This window comes from Cryptomeria japonica, chromosome 5 (assembly GCF_030272615.1).
Source record: "Cryptomeria japonica chromosome 5, Sugi_1.0, whole genome shotgun sequence".
NCBI classification, from domain to species: Eukaryota; Viridiplantae; Streptophyta; class Pinopsida; order Cupressales; family Cupressaceae; genus Cryptomeria; species Cryptomeria japonica.
In genome coordinates, this window is record NC_081409.1 from 625,979,587 (window position 1) to 625,996,673 (window position 17,087).

Below are 17,087 nucleotides of genomic sequence, written 5' to 3' on the forward strand. Positions count from 1 at the left end.
ATAGAATCTTCTAGAAGCCTCTTAGTCTTTCTAGAAGTATCCATGACTTTCTAGAAGTATCCATAATAGAATCTTCTAGAAGCCTCATTGCACTTTTTAGATAAAAAGTTACTTCATAAAATAAAAAGTGCACCTCAATAACATTTTGGCCCCAAATGAAAAGTAATAATAAATATAATGTCTCCAAGAGCATAATGAGCCATCCAATCACCAAATAAACGCCAAAATGACTCTCTCATCACAACCATCTGCCTACGAGAGTCTGGAATAGGCAAATCCACGTAACGTGTCATGCCATACTAAAGATGGGACATGACAATATATGTATTCAGAAAACAGTCCATTGTAATCAGTCATTGCTATCTTGTAGTTGGATTGATATAGTAGAGAAGGTGCATTGCAAGGTCATTGTTCATGTGTGATAGTTTATACATTCTCTTGTCATAAATTCAGTGCCCATGTGTAAGAGTTTGTAACAGTCATACATTTTTAGAAAATTAGTCTACTAAACAATGCAATCAGAATTTGGGAAATTCATGATATATTAGCATTGAAGTCCTTGCATGAATATTTAGAGTTTCATTATTGTTTATTGTGTTACATTTCAATATTGGTATTGTTATCTCAATTGTACTTGATGCTCAAAACAACTATCATATTGAAACACTACATCACAAACAAAACAATTCAGTGCATGCCAAGTGTTTGACAAATTGTCTCAGTTCAGATTTGGGGTTTATTAGTGGCCTTTATAGTAAGGGTCATTACACTCCAGCTCAAAATTCAGTGCAGTACCAAAGTCTGATGCTGTTTGCCGGCTTGACAGGCGCCACATACTCCAAGATGCTGAGTCTAAATTTCAGGTAACCCTGAAACAAGTCCCTCCCGAGATAGCTGAGAGAGATACTGAATGTTGAGATGTCCATATCTCTGATGCCACAAGGTGCTGAGAGGGGAAACACGAGCTGCCAGAGCCAGTTCAGGAGAATCACCAGTGTCAAGAAGCTTGTATAGGCCATGATCCTCTAGACCAACAGCAACAGTAAGACGAGTCTCCCGATCAATGATGGAACACTTGTGAGCACTGAACACCACATCTAGCTAAGGAGAATTCCTCATAATCTAACTGACAGAGAGCAGATTAAGTTCCATACCAAGAACATAGTACACATTCAGGAAGATGAGATTCCTGCCACCAGACTGTATCTAAACAGTGCCTCTACCAACAACTGTATACTCCTCACCTCCGTTGAATACAACGGAATCACTGAAAGATGAGAAGTCTGTAAACCAGTCACGCCGATGAGAAAAGTGACGTGACGCACCAAAGTCGATGTACCAAGCAGAAGACCTGGCATGATCTGAAGACCTCTTAGCCATAAAGGCATAAAAGGCAGACTCCTTCTACTCGGAATGTTCAGCAACATGCGCCTTCTGGTGTGACCCTCCCTGCTTCTTTTGTTCAGAAGCGAGCCTCTAACGGCAATCTTTCTTCATGTGGTCGTACTTGTGACAGTAATTGCACTACACATTCTTCTTCTTGGCATCATCCTGTGTCTGAGAAGAGCCTTTATGCGGAAAAGGCTGAGAGGACTGAAATTTGCCTTTATCCTTGTGAAAGGATTTGACTGTAAAGGCATTTTCCGAGGAAGCTGATGTAGTACTACTACCAAACTGCTGTTTCCAGCGATCCTGCTGCAGAAGTTTGGTGCACAATTCTAAAAACTTCAGGTCAACATTAGTTGAAGTAATATTGAGGGTCTCAATGAAGTGTTCATACGATTTCGGAAGACTTTTCAGAGTGATTACTACCATGTCTTCTTCCTCCATAATCCGACCAATAGCTTCGAGCTGATCTCGAATGTCCTTGATCCTCGTGAAATGTTCCTGTAAGGACATGCGTTTGTCCATCATGATGGAGAACAGCTGATTCTTCGGAAAGAATGCTCGGCTCTTGTCGGATGTCTCATGCAATTCCTTCAGATGCTTCCAGATGTCAAAAGTTGTCTTGTCGGAAGGAATCTGCGGTAACTGATCATCAGTCACGGAGAGTCTGAGAAGCATAATTGCCTCCCGATTGCGTTCATCAAACTTATCTTGATCTGCACCAGGTGTACCAGGACTAAGCTCTTTTCCCAAAACAAGCTGGTCAAGACGCCTATATTCGAAAATGGTCAACATACACTGTTTCCAAATGTTGTAATTGTTGCCATTAAAGCGTTGCCTGCCTTCTAACATCAGGTTGGTTAGAGAAGCCATTTGCACGTTCCCCAATGCACTGAAAACGAAAAAAATTGAGAAGAGGCGCTGGCACAAAATTCAAAAATTTTGAATCCCACTGCAGAAACAAAGGCAAATGCAGGTACAGACTTCAAAAAATGAAGTACGGCTGGCACAAATTTCAAGAAAAAATTTCCGGCTGACCCAGAAATCCTTGCGAAAAACCCAGAAGGAATCTGTTGTCGAAATCTAGATCCGCTGGCACAAAAATCAAGGCACCCAGAAAATTTTGACGACGACCCAATTGAGGTCTCGAAAAACCCACCACGAATTTTTAATCAAAAAAAATTTCAACTGAATCTGGAGGGTCAAAACCCTAGCCGAAAGTCAAAAAACGCGGGTTTGACCAAGTTGCAGGGTGCAGAAAAAATGGCGGGTCTGTACCGCGCCAAAAAATGCTGAAAACCCTCGCCAGACAGACACAAATAGGAAGAATCCCATTACACGGCATAAACACAGTCCAAAACGGACATTTGAACACAAAAAAAAAATTCGAAAATCTACAGCAAAACTAAGAGGCCCGAAAAATCTTGGAAAAGAATTCACAAATTCTTTATTCAGGCTCTGATACCATAAAAAAGTGTGAGACACGCAATGGATTTCAAAGAATTGATTGATCTACAGAATGAGCAAGACGCTCATAAATAATACAGGAGTATTTACAAGAATAGCAAGTTTCTAATAAGAAACTACTGAGAAGATCATAGATCTTTCTAAAATAGAATATACACTATTGAGCATTAATACTAAAATTAACATTATTTTAATATTCTAATATGTATGCTGAACTTTTAAGCAAATGTCAGTTTCTTATTTACCTTCCTTGTATGTTATGCAATGTGTTAGTTTAAATCAGCAATCTCTTTATGTTTTATTCAAGAATCTTGCATAAAAAACTCCAAACCCACTCAAACAAAAACAAAAACCAGTCAAACCCCATCCAAACATACGCTGGCCAAAGATTTATCAGCAAATAAACACTGCACATAACATCCTAATTTGAGTCAGATTGGGTAAAATTTGGAGTGGGGATCTTTCAAATCACTAACCCTAAAATAAGTATAGGGTTTTGGGCTAGGTTTAGAGATCAAAGACTTGAAGGATCAGATTAAGAAAGTGAAAGGAAGCCCTAAACAAGGTTTCACAATCAAGTGCAATTGAGATCAAATTTCATCCAAAAAATAGTCTAGAAAAGTTGAAATCTGAAATCAATATGAAAAAGAAAACCGAAAATCACTTTTTATACTGAAAAGATCACATGAACCACAATTTAATTCAGATTTATCTGATCAAAAAAATGTTTGACCGATTCTTTTTCAAATCACACTTTCTTTGATCAAACAAAATGACCTGCAGGCCAAGTCACAATTTGTTGCAATAAATTTGTGATTTCAGCTTCTTTGGGTCAACCATAAGACAGGCCAGCTGGACATAAAATAAAGAATCTAGAAACTACTAGAGACTATTCGAAGGTTATGCACAGCACAAATCCACCACTCCATGACCTTTATTCGAAGAACAATGAGCAGATTATGAGAAACATTACACCATAGGGTTGTCTTTGTCTAATTCTGCAATTGTATAGGTAGCTCATTTCATCCACTAACAAAGCAAAACCACTAAATTAGGCACTTAAAGATATCTTTACCTTCTACCAACAAGAAATATGTGTGCCAGACCTTCTTGCATCAAGATCACTGCAAGATCAGCACTTGCTCCAGGATCTGATAATTTAACAGCATGACATCAGAACAAAGTTTCCACAATCATTAGTTAACTTGAGGTTTTAGGTATAAAACAGAAGCTAGTGCTATATAAAGAGTATATTCATAAATTTCAGAATTTAGAGGGTTCCACTCCAGATTCTAAAGGCCACTAATCCTAACTGTGAATGCTTATTCATAAAATAAAATATCTCATTCTGTAAAACTTACCACAAGCCTGCTTAAGAGTGTCCAAAGCCACAGAGTCCCAGACATCCTGAGATAATTATTGCATATAATTATAAAATTAGAAAACATTATGTTAAGCATCCAGCTAATTCCAATACAATTCGAACTTTCTTCATTCTTCTAGAAATCAAGTCAAATGAAGCATATAGGAAAACCTTTTAGTTACAATGAAAGTAATCCTACATGAAATGTCATGTTAGATATCTGTGAAACCCCAAAAAGAGATACACCTTACAATTAATCGCAAGAAAACAAATTTACTTCTATCTCAAAACGTTGAGGTAATATTATTCTTAATTGAATTTGGTGATATCTCATGAAAGTAATCCTACATGAAATGTCATGTTAGATATCTGTGAAACCCCAAAACGGGATACACCTTACAATTAAATACAAACAAATTTACTTCTATCTCCAAACATTGAGGTAATATTATTCTTAATTGAATTTGGTGATATCTCATGCCATAATAGTTAGACTAAGTGCAATTATTATTTTAAATACTATGAAGGTCATATTGCTAAAAATAAATTACAGTAGATTAGTGATTATGTTACAAAGCCAAACATTAGCCTCTAAGTTTGATAAAATGTTACTAAGCTACTTAAGTGACACTCAGCATGATATGGCAAAAAATTTCTTCCAAACCATTTCCATACAAATAAAACACATCGACAATAAATCAATGTTATGCATTTATGTATGAACCTGCTGAATCAATTAAATTAGCAATAAAGCACATCATTACCTATAATCTAACCCACAGTCACACCTATAAAAAAATTGATGAAATGATATACTCCTTTAGACTATCCAATTGATTTAGAAACCATCTAAAGCATTGGAAAGCTGAATCAAAGAACTTCTGAATGTTGGTTCGAAGGCATGCTTTACTGTCAGATAGAAGAATTTTTAACTCATAATCATAAAATTTTCCAGCAAGCTTGTTGTGTGCTTATGGATAAAATAGACAACTGTGTGTGTTGATTAATAACTCTGCCTCAGAGTTGATTTTTCAGTTTAAATAGTTGCATGCAAGAGCAAACTCCAAGACTCTCTTGATGGTAAAACTTTTCATTTGAGATTCTTATGTTTTAAGTGTCTATTTGCACTTGGAACACTATTATTTTCAAGTAAGTACTGGAAGTGGACCTGAATTTACTTTTACTCTTGCTTGTTGCTGAAAGAAGTTGAAAATGCTAATCATCCACATAGTGATTGCTAGCGGATTTTTTTTTATTTTCTAGATGAAGAACATACTCAAGTCTAAATTTAAAATAATTGGAAAGACTGGGAATTTTATTGAAATATTCTCAGGTTGATATGTAAACTTTCATGCGTGCTACTTAATATTTATATATATATATAAAAAAAAACAATGAAACAATAGAAACGAGCACAAACAATTTGACATACTGAATTTGACCCTAGAAACCCCAAGATGGGGAAAACCATCTAGAAGTGGCAATTGCACAGCTTCCTTCATTTCCTTATGGCCAAAGATTACATACAAAGAGGATGATAGAACAGTTACAACATCACCTACTATTGTTTGCTTTTATAGCTTCTCTTTATTCTGTTATGCATTCATTCTACAATCATCTTCCCACTCCACTCAATCCACACAGCCTCTATTGTTTTTCAATTGCTAACTTGTTTCTAGGGATTGTCCTTTCATGCACTTAAGGATTCTATAGCACTCCAAACATGAAAAGATGTTGACATGCTTCTGTTACTTTTCATGTACAACCTCTCAGGGCAAATTTATCGCTTTACGTACACCATCGGTTAAAATGTACACATTTGTCCTAACGGCTTCACAACCGCTGCCTACATTAACTAACAGTCTCATCATCAACACTTTTGTTACTATTTGAACAAGCAGTTGCGCATCCACCAGCTTTATTAATCAGCAGTTTCATAACCATACAAGAAATACTCCATTTAAAGGCTTGTTGTTGACTAATTCTGATTGAGTCAAGAACGGATTTTCATTTTCATAATCCTTATAGAACATTTCTCCTTTCTGAGAACCTTTTGGTCCCAAGCTTAGTGGTTGAGGACATGTAGAAAGAGTCCACCAACTTTATCCTTGGTGGACCAAGACGCAGTCTAGATCAGGGGGTCTTATTAACAATTTCCCAATTGAACAGCCCATATAATGATTAATCACACAGCACACCCATACACAAATGGAAGCATTAAATGCTAAACTCAAATAGTTTTATTAATCCTCTTATAACACAACACAACCCACTTATAGTTTTACAATCAGCTATACTAATTTTATTGGCTGCCTATAGCAGCTTGCAACTTACACAAATTATACTAAGCTACAGAAAACTAAAACACCTTAATCTCACCCATCTCTCTCTTTCTAAAAGGCTCCTCAGCTGAGCTTTTCTCTCAATCCTCTCTACACTCTTTAGCAAATCTTCCCTTTCCTTAAATTTGCTTAACAGAGTTTCATTTCCTCTTCTCTCATTCAATAGGGGTTCATTTTCCCCTCTTCTCCTACCAGAGATCCATTCCTTTCTCATTAACAAAGATCCTCTTCCCTGCTCTCTCCAGCTTACCTCTAAAATCTTCATTCCAGGCAATTTAATAATGTATATCAATGGCAGCCCCAAGGAAAAAGCTGTTACAAAGCCCATTGTCAGGCAGTAAGAGGAATAATGCGTGGCCAAGAAAGACTTTCATCACCCATTGCAAGTAGCCCATGGAAGAAAACATGCAGCCACAGAATGTTAACTGCCCCATCAAGATTGAAAGAACAGCCAAATAAAAGATGCAAAATAAAAGCCATGCAACCCCAGTAATGTAACCCCCAAGAAGATCAAGGAATTGATCAAAGCCATAACGAAATAAGCCACCTAAACAAAGAATACGCCCATATGTTGATACAACAAGGGGAAAGATAAAATCCCCCCAAAAAAGTACTGCCACGCAGCCAAAGTGTATACCGAAGCTTCCAATTGAAAGGAACATCCAAGACATGATAGTAGATTACCATGCAACCCTGAAGAATAGACAAACTAACACAATGAAGATTAACAGTCATGGTAAATGATAAGTCACACGGAAGAGTAGATGCCAACACAGTAAGAAGCCCGTGCGTGAAGGAATATATACCACACAAATTTAATAAAATCAAATATGAAAGAATATGAAAAGGCACAATATAAGGAAAAATCCAGCTGCACAGAATGGAAGGAATAAAAATCATGACCCTAAATCAGCCACCAGGTGGACAAACTCTTCCAAAAATCACTGCATAACAATTACATAGCAATGGTAATCATATGAAACAAATCATCCAAATCATAGTTACAAAACTCTACAAGTACTCACCTATCCAAAAGCCAAATAAGCACTAGCTAGTATTACTCGGCCCTGAGTTATTGAAAAAACACCACAATTATTTGTCAAAAACTCACCTTACAAGAAAATTGCCATTACTTGCCCAACACTACAGTAAAGCTCGGCCAAAGTTTTTGAAAATGCAATTTTCATGTCAAGATTTCAACATTTTATAGGTCATTTTTTTGCATACAGTTTGTTTGACAGCTTGACATGTATATGAACAGTTTCTTCAATGAAATGCTACATATTGTATTTATTTTTTCAGATTCATTACTTCGCAGAACTTCTTGATTTATAGCATTCATTAGGGCAACATGTTTTAATTAGCTCTAGGTCAAAATAAAATTATAATTTCTATATCCTTTCTAATACCTTAATTGCTTGAGCCTATTTCTTGTCAGGGTTAGAGTACTTCATGCTCCATAATTTTGTGAATTTTAAACAATCCAAGCCACTTTACCTTCAACTTGCCAATTTTCCTCTTTTTTTCATTTTTAGTACATAGACTTCGACTTTTAAAGTTATCTTTCATAGATTCTTGTTGTGCCACCTCCATATCCCATCATGCCATTATCGTCATTCATCAAGTTTGTTTAATTGGAGAAATCTCTCCCTTAGGATGTCTTCATCACGATTTTATTGTCAACTACTATTCTTAAACTTTTGATTGCATACTCCATGAGAATTGTTGCTTCTTGTACATACATCAGCTGAAGGGGTACGATCAATAGTTATGTTCAGGTTATTCAATACAAATAAGACTACAGGAAGTCATTATTCCCAATCCTCTCCTTCTATGCCACAAGATTTTTAAATAACCCTAATCAGTACTTCATTGTTGGCTTCTAATTGACCATTGGCTTGAGGATGGTACTAGTTTGATAGTGAACGAAATATGTGGAACTCCATAGCCATTAGTCTCATCACATGGTTGATAAAGGTCCCCACAATCACTTATTATTTGAATAGGGATTCCAAACTGTTTACCCTCTCGGGTGAATAACTTAAAGCATACAGCACGTAATGCAGAATAATAACGCCATAGATATCAGACAAGTATAAGAAATGTTATTCCATTCATAATTTGTTCTCCAAGTTACATTCAGAAGTATATAAAGATACCGAGGGGGTGCGAGCGCCAACCGTCGCACCGCAACTACCACCCCTCAGTTGCCAACTAACCAACACAATTACAACTTAATTAACTAGTTTTATTTCTGTGTACAATATCGCCGCTAACATCATCCCCCCCAAAAGAAAAGAAGTTGTCTCCGGACGACTTAATACAAAATAGAGATGACATTAAACAGAACTGCTGACGCCAGTCAAGCTCGGAACTTATACACCTGTTGCGTCCTCGCTTGAAAACCCTTTTCTGCTACCATCCTATGCTCAAGTGCGGATTTCACCATTAGTGCTTCCTTTGACATCACAATCCTCATGTGCCTAAACCAAACTTGTCTGTAAAACATGCTTTTTAGTCTCAGCCTCCACCAACTGCTACTCAAATGACATTGTCTCCCTAGCCAATTTGTCCTCGATAGCCACCGGCGTTGCCCTCTCTGTATCCAACTCCTGGGTACGCTGAGCTAAGTCTCACGCTAGTACTGCCTCCAACCTGGTGGTCAGCTCCTCCCGAGCCCTCTCTGCATCCACCAAGGCAACCTCACGTCCAGCCGAGACCTACTCCAAGTTCCTCAAAGTGTACCATTCCTACCTGGAGGTGGCCACAACCCGCTGGCACAAAGGCTAGGAGACACCTCAAATCCTCCATCACACTCCCCAAAGGCTAATAACTGAACTGAATAACTCCCTGGTGTCATACAACTGCACGGACCTGCAATGCCTTCCCTCAAACTCTGTTTGTTCCCAACCTCCAAATCCATCTCCCTCTACGGCTTATGGCTTCTTCGCCAATGCTTAGCTACAGGCTTCTTTCTCACAGTACGGACAACCACAACACTTATCGTGACATCTCTAATGCCCTTCACCCAACTCCAACAAGTGTACTGTAGCTCAAAAATAAACTGGGATCTGGGGGCAGTGCCCCCAGCGGGGTTTGGGGCAGCGCCCCCGTGAGGTCTGGGGCAGCGCCCCAACGGGGTCTAGGGGCAGCGCCCCTCGCGGGGTCTGGGGGCAGTGCCCTGTTGTGACCATTTCACACATCGCCCCATTAGAATGGGGACCCCCTCTTTTTTGCCTTAGGTTTTGCTTTCTCTTTGCTCGTTTTTCTCTCTGCTTTTAGGGTTTTGAGTGAGTGAGTGGTCTGCCTGGGCTGGCTAGATTAGGGCTAAACTTTGGAAGCTCGTTTTAGGGTTTCTTTCAAGCTAAGTCTAGTTTGGTTTAGGAGGTTGTTAGTCGTCTGCCTGAAGCCTCAAGATTGCCAGAATGAAGCATGCCTTTCAGGAGATTCAAGTTGGTTAGATCAAGGGGCAAGGTGAATAGGTCTCATCTCAAGTCAGGTCTAGATTGAAAGAGGTTTTTTTTTTCTGGTCAGGGTCATGTTTGTTTCCCGGGATGAGTAAGTTGAGCAGAGTCAGTAATTAAAGGCAGGATCTCGATGGAAATGCGTGAAGGAGAATCTATGTTTGCCTTTCAAGGAAAATTGGAGTTTAAAACGTCCAGAATCAAGCTGAGAGAGGATTTTCGCTCCTAACCCTTCCAGAGGGTCCAAGGCGGAAATCATTATGAACCTCTTTTTTCCTCCTCATTTTTGACTAAGTGATGCTTTCTAGGGCACGTTTGGAGGTAATTTGATGTGTTCTTGCCTGGAGAAGGATTTGATTGAATTTGAAGAGCAAGATGATACCTGAAAGAGGAATTTCGCCCCTGACCCTTCCAAAGGGTCCAGGGCGAATTTCATCCTAAACACTATTTCTTGCCTTGGATAGCCTTGCAATTTTGTTCCTGGCTTAGAAAAAGACCTAACTTTGCCTTATGAGGTGGTTTAAAACTTGAAAACTGAGCAATTTGGCCTGGAATGGAGATTTCGCTCTTGACCCTTCCAAAGGGTCCAGAGCGAAAATTTTATTTGAGCTTATTTTTCACTGACTTTGGCTAAATTGTGATGTGCGGGGTATCTTGGGGGAAAGATTGGACATCCTTGAGATTTGGAAGCATGAAAAAATGGAGAACTTTGAGCAAAATGGGAAATTTCGCTCTTGACCCTTCCAGAGGGTCCAGGGCGAAATTCCCAAAAGGCTCTTATTTTGCAATGAAGGTCAAGTTTTTGACATGAATGGAACAAGAATAGCTTGTTTTTGCCTCCTGAAGAAGTTTCAAATTGAAGAAATGAAGGATTTTGCCCAAAAGAGGGAAATTCGCTCCTGACCCTTCCAGAGGGTCCAGGGCGAAAATTCCTCAATCACCTATTTTCTTGCAAAGTCAAGTCAAGTTTTGGTTTTTATGGCATGGATGAGAGAGGAATAGTGTTTTCTTCCTTTGAGGGGTGAATTCAACTTGAAAGGATGATGGAATGAGCCTAGAACATAATTTTCACTCCTGACCCTTCCAAAGGGCCCAGGGCGAAAAACTTTATAGGAGGCATTTCTTGCTCAGCTTGACCAAATTGTGATGCCCAAAGCATGTTGAAAAGAGGAATGGACATGATCTTGCTTTGAGAAGTGTTTGATAGCATTGAGGGATGGAGATTTTAGCCAAGAAAGGCAATTTCACTCCTGACCCTTCCAAAGGGTCCAAAGCGAAATTCCTTGTAAACCCATTTTTAACCTTTCTTGGACATGAAAACCTTGTTCCTAGGGCAATAAAAAGATGAAATCCCACTAAGCAAAGAAGTTTTAAGGTGAAAAAATGAAGATTTTTGGTCAAAGATCGCTCCTGACCCTTCCAGAGGGTCCAGGGCGAATTTCCTCAAAATCACCTTTTGCTATCAAATTTTGCTAAGCCAAGTATAGGATAGGGTCAAGCATGGAAAGAATTACCCCTGGGAGCGAATTGAGGTTGCAAGAACTTATCAAAAAGTGAAGGAATTGAGCCAAATGGTGAATTTCGCTCCTGGCCCTTCCAAAGGGTCCAGAGCGAAATTCCTAAAAGCACCTATTTCCTTGCAAGGTCAAAGCAACTTTTAGTTTTTACGGCTTGAATGGGTGTGAGGAAGAGTGTTTTGCATTTTGAAGATGATTGAAATTGTCAAGAAGAAGCAATCAAGACTAGAACATGATTTTCGCTCCTGACCCTTCCAAAGTGTCCAGGGCGAAAATCCTAAAACCTATCTTTTCTTCCAAAGATTGGACTAGACCCAGCTTAGACATGGGTTTGAAACGACTTTTGAATTGCCTTGAAGAGGAATTGGATTGCTAAGAATGAAAATTTTGAAGCCAAGAGGGAAATTCACTACTGACCCTTCCAGAGGGTCCGGGGCGAAATTTCCAAATCCTCATATTTTCCTTGCAATTTATGATTGGATTTTGGTTTTCAGGACTCAAAGAGGAGTAAGACATGATGTTCTATCACTTGGAAATGATTTGAAGATGAAAGGATGAAGGAATTGCCCTAAAACCTAAAAATCGCTCCTGACCCTTCCAAAGGGTCCAGAGCGAAAAATCTAAAACCAGTGCATTCCTTTCAAGTTTGTGCTAAGACAAGGCTAAACTAAGCTAGAAAAGGCCTTTGAGACCACTTGTGAGTAGGTGTTTGTTTCAAAATTTGATGATTCTAGGTCAGAGAAGGAAAATCGCTCCTGACCCTTCCAAAGGGTCCAGGGCAAAAATCCTTCAAACAACTATTTTGCCTTGCAATAACAAACCAAGCATGTGTGAAGTGAATAAAGAGGATCATTGCCTAACCTTGTGAGATGGATTGGAGTTAAAATGATGGAGGAGTAAGCCTAAGCAAGAAAAAATTGCTCCTGACCCTTCCAGAGGGTCCAGGGCGAAAAACACTAAAGACACCTTTTCCTCCAAAATTCAAGTGAAACTAAGCCTGAACTACAATAAAAGATGCCATTTGGAATGCCTTGGTGAGGTTTTGGACTTACAAAAATGAGAATTTTGAGCTCAGCAGAAAATTTCGCCCCTGACCCTTCCAGAGGGTCCAGAGCGAAATTCCCTAAAATGCAATATTTCCTTCAAAGTTTTTGATGAGCTAACCCAGTGATGGAAGGAAATGAACCCTGGAGATTGCTTCGGAGGAGTTTAATGATCAAACTAAGGTGAATTTTGGCCTAAAATGAAAAAATTGCTCCTGACCCTTCCAGAGGGTCTAGGGCGAAATTCACATTTTCACCTAATTTCCTCATGAAAAATGATATAAATACAAAATGCAAGACCTGGAGTAGGTCAAGACACACATGAACTCACCTTCCAAGAGATTTTGGAGTCAAGGAATGAGGTATTCAAAACCTAATTTGAAAAATCGCTCCTGACCCTTCCAAAGGGTCCAAGGCAAAATCATCAGGAAACTTCATTAAGCCTCAATCAAAACTTAATATTCCCAAATTTTCTCCAAATTTGCCAAAATTAAGACTTTTGGGGGTGGTTAGATCAAATTCGCAAAATTTGAGGTCTTTATAATTGAATTAATTAATCCACCTTGGAGGCCTTGAAATTAATTTTAAAATTTTAAATGAAAGTGAGCACTCAAAACACATTTATTGGCTTTTACAAGCAAGTCGGCCTCCTTTTTAGTGGATTTTATCTTATTTTAAAGCTTATTTGCTAGGTCGGCCTTATGCTTAATTAGGGTGAGCACCCTATATAAAGGAGTATTGTTTCAAAATTCAAATCGTTCATTCATTACTTCTTATGCGAATTTTGAGGAGCAGATTAGAGGAGTGAATCCCAGCAGATTGGAGGCGAATTTTTGCTAAGTGCTGGAGGCTAGAGAGGGTGAAGCTCTTTTGAAGGTTAATCAAGACATAATTCATCCAAGGAGGACCAGAAATTCAATCTTTATCCAGCAAAAATCTGATCTTCTTTCTTCCATTTTCCAAGGTTTATAGTTAAGCATTCAAGGAGAAGGTATGAAGAATCCTTTTGAAGTTTCTATTCAAGACTTATTTTGATCTCATAGCAATCCTTTGAAAATCTAAGTCTTGTGCAATCTGATTTTCATTCATAATTTGAAAATTCATAATTCTTGAGTTATCATGTCATTTTCAAATTAATGTTTTGAGCTATTCCCTTGAAAGATCTTAAGTTCTATGCTTTAAGGTATGATACTTAAAGACTAATTTTAAATTTTTGTGTAGGCATCAAATGACGACCCCCAAAGCCGGAGGATCTACTAGTCGGCAGGCTCTCATCAAGGAAGATCAGAGAAGCGACAAATTGGAGACCAAGATCGTGTCCAAGTGGAATAATGTCGGAGACACCAACTTAGGAAACTTCAATGTGAAGAAGTTTCGAGAGGTCCCCTATATTGGCAAGCCATCACCCGTTGCAAGGAGGATAATCAAGAGTGGCATCATCAAGGCGGTAGGTTTCCCTCCCGTAGTCAAGTGTCATGAGTTGATGATCGAGTGTGTCTGCCACTATGACTCACAATCAAGGACGATCGTAACCAAAGATGGGAACATCTTAGCCTACCTTTCAGAGGAAGCTATAGGCAAAGCTCTTCATCTTCCGGACCATAAAGACATGATTTACAAAAGCTTAGAAGGAGCAAGGTCGATCTATGAAGATGATCCTGAGTCTTGTTTGAACTTCATCAATAAGAATTGGTTGCTCAAAAGTCGGCCTCGCCTGAACAAGATTCCCAATACACCACATAGGATTGACTTCCAAGAGGAATACAGAGACTTGATAACTTTGCTCAATCGAGTTATAGGTGCTTCTCAAGCCTTCTTCTTCGAAAAGTGGATGTTCTTCTTCATACAAGTGATAGTTCAAGGGAAAGGAATGCTTCATTGGGCCAGAATCATTAGCAATTGTCTGGACGTGCAGTTGAGAAGGCTAAGACCCACCAAATCATTCCACATGAGCTCATATGTTATATATGCCTTGATCAGGAGTTTCGAGTATGCAGGGCTACCTCACAGAGAAGTGATTGGAAGAGGACCCGGAGAAATAAGGGTTTGTGATTCTTATGTTCATCTGCATCATCCACCTAGAAGTGACTACAAGTTGGTCAATGACACCTTCACGATGAACATTACTAGGATATTGCAAGGAGGAGTTCACAATCGACTGTCCCTGGATGCACAAGAGCTTGTGAAGAAGTATGGCGCATGATTCATCCAGTTTCAAAAGTTCACATACATCAGAGTTCATGGGTGTCCTTCACCCCCCTACATGTTGCCAAGATATCCAACAGACTGGATAGTGCTACTTGAGGTGACTAGACAGTTGGCAGCTTATGCGAAGGCATCCAGACACAAGCATGGAAATGGAATTCCCGTGCCCATCATACTAGGGAACTCAGTTGAGGTGTGTCCTAATACTCAAGTCGCAGAAGATGCAGAGAAGGAATTATCTCTATACTCATTCACATCCTTTGCCTCGCGAGAGAATTTTGACCCTCATGGTTATATGGAGGAGACAGTCGATAGGAAGTACAAGCATGAGTTTCAAGTGGAGGACTTTTGGATGAATCTCTCAGGTGATTTAGAGGTTAAAAGAAAGATGCATTCCAGGCTACCCTTAGATCTCATCAGGAAATGCAAAGTTTATAGAGTAGCCGATCAAGCCCAGGATAATGGTAGATACCTCAAGTCGTCCTATGAGAAAGAGGACAAAGAAGTGAAGATAGATTGGAATGAACCCGAGGTTTTAGACTTGAGAGCTTTGATGGCTCCCGTTTTATCCTGCACTCGTAGATGGGTGGATGTACAGCATCAAAAGTTGAAGGAGCAGAATATATCAATGACATTTACTTTGGAGGCAAGACCAAAAGAAGGAGAAGCAAGTGTGAGTGAGAATATTTCTCATTCCAAAGGCTCAAAGAGGAAAGGACCTGAAAAGAAAGAACCTTCCAAGAAGAAGCAAAAAACAAACCCTGATCACCCACCAAGCACATCTTCTAGGCATGAAAAGGAGGCGAGTCAAGGGGAAGATCAGAGGCAAATTATATATGAAGTTGATGAGTCTATGGAATCCATGGTACAGAATGATAAACAAGAGAAAGGACAGACACCTCAGCATTCATCAAGTCAATCTCCCCAAGTTGATGCTAATGAGCAACACGAAGAAAAGAATGATGATGAAGCAACATCTCCTTTCCGGGAAGATAGGCCACTACCTAAAGAAATACAAGTGAGGGAAACAAGATCTGCCATTCCCGATTGGCTGAAAGAGAGACTAACAAGGGTAGTTGTGGTTGAAGAGGAAGAAGATGTGTTTGACTTGGAAAGCCTTATAGGAAATTCTCATGAGGTAATGGAGAAAAAGAAGGCCACAAAGATGTCTAAGATAATTAGAGATGAGACAGGATCCAGGAAAGTGCAGGTAGCTACACCAATGGTGGACAAATATGAGGATGAGATTCTTGCAAATGAGTATGACTTAGAAACATTTGAGCTTGGCCCACTTACCTCTGAGCAAGCGATGGAAGAAGCAACTGATTCATTTGAAGCACTTAAAGATAAACTTAAAGAAGAAATGGAAAAGAATAAGAAGCTTGAAAGGGAGGTCAATGCTTGGAGGAACTATTTTAGTCACCTTAATCAGCCCTTGAGACGTCAGGATCCAGCAGTATCTCCTTTACAAGCACTCCCTCTTGAATCAGTAGGTGAGGCAGAAAGGGTGAAGAGCTTGGTTCAACTTATGAGCTCTTGGATTGATAAATCCCACACGGTAGCCGTTGAATTTGCAACAAGAATGATGAAGAGAATTCATCGAGATATCCAGGTCCTTGAGATTATCCATAATCTAATGATAACTGTAGCTGCATTCACTCACACTAGAGATGTTATCATTCCTGTCTTACAAGTGATAAGACAAACACCAAGACGGATTCTAGCACAAGAAAAGATAATGGATGGAGGAACCCATAACCTCCTACAGTGGTCAACTCTGCTCTAGATGAAAGAGGTCCTTTTTGAAGACATCAACACCAGATGCAGTCAAGTTGAAGGTATCATTCATCCAATTCAAGATAAGGTGTTTGAGGTGTTGTGTACCATTCTTGACAGGCGGATCGAGATCGAGACAGATGTGGACATCCAAGAGTTGGAGGATAGAATCAAGGTCATCTTTTGCAAAGAGGAGAACATCATCACAGATAAGCAACGAGATCAAATGTACACTACTATGTTCCTGATTGAGAAGACCAAAGAACTTGAACCTGGATGGGAGACAACTCTTCTCACTGCTTTTGATCAAGTCCTTCACTTGGAAGAACGAATGAAGAATCTTCCTGAGATTCCCATTGCTGAGATTGAGGGAATTGTGTCCAGATTCATTGAATATGCTAAGAAAGAGCATAGGAAAGGGAACAACATTCTAGATGAAAAGTTGTTATAGGATGATGTGGCAACTTAATTCCTATTGGTCTGTCTCCTCGGTTTTTGTGCCAATTCTTTACTGGCTATGGATT

General features: G+C 39.3%; 1 protein-coding gene across 1 annotated transcript in view; it reads right to left on the reverse strand.

Moving 5' to 3' along the window:
* LOC131055033 (protein PELOTA 1) overlaps positions 1–17,087 on the reverse strand; it is a 118,437-nt gene that overhangs the window by 70,455 nt on the left and 30,895 nt on the right. Inside the window, exons 6-7 of the mRNA XM_057989640.2 lie at positions 4,215–4,260; positions 3,929–4,004 (exon numbers count right to left, since the gene is read on the reverse strand). Coding sequence (XP_057845623.1) covers positions 3,929–4,004; positions 4,215–4,260 — 122 coding nt within the window. The remainder of the gene's footprint in view (positions 1–3,928; positions 4,005–4,214; positions 4,261–17,087) is intronic.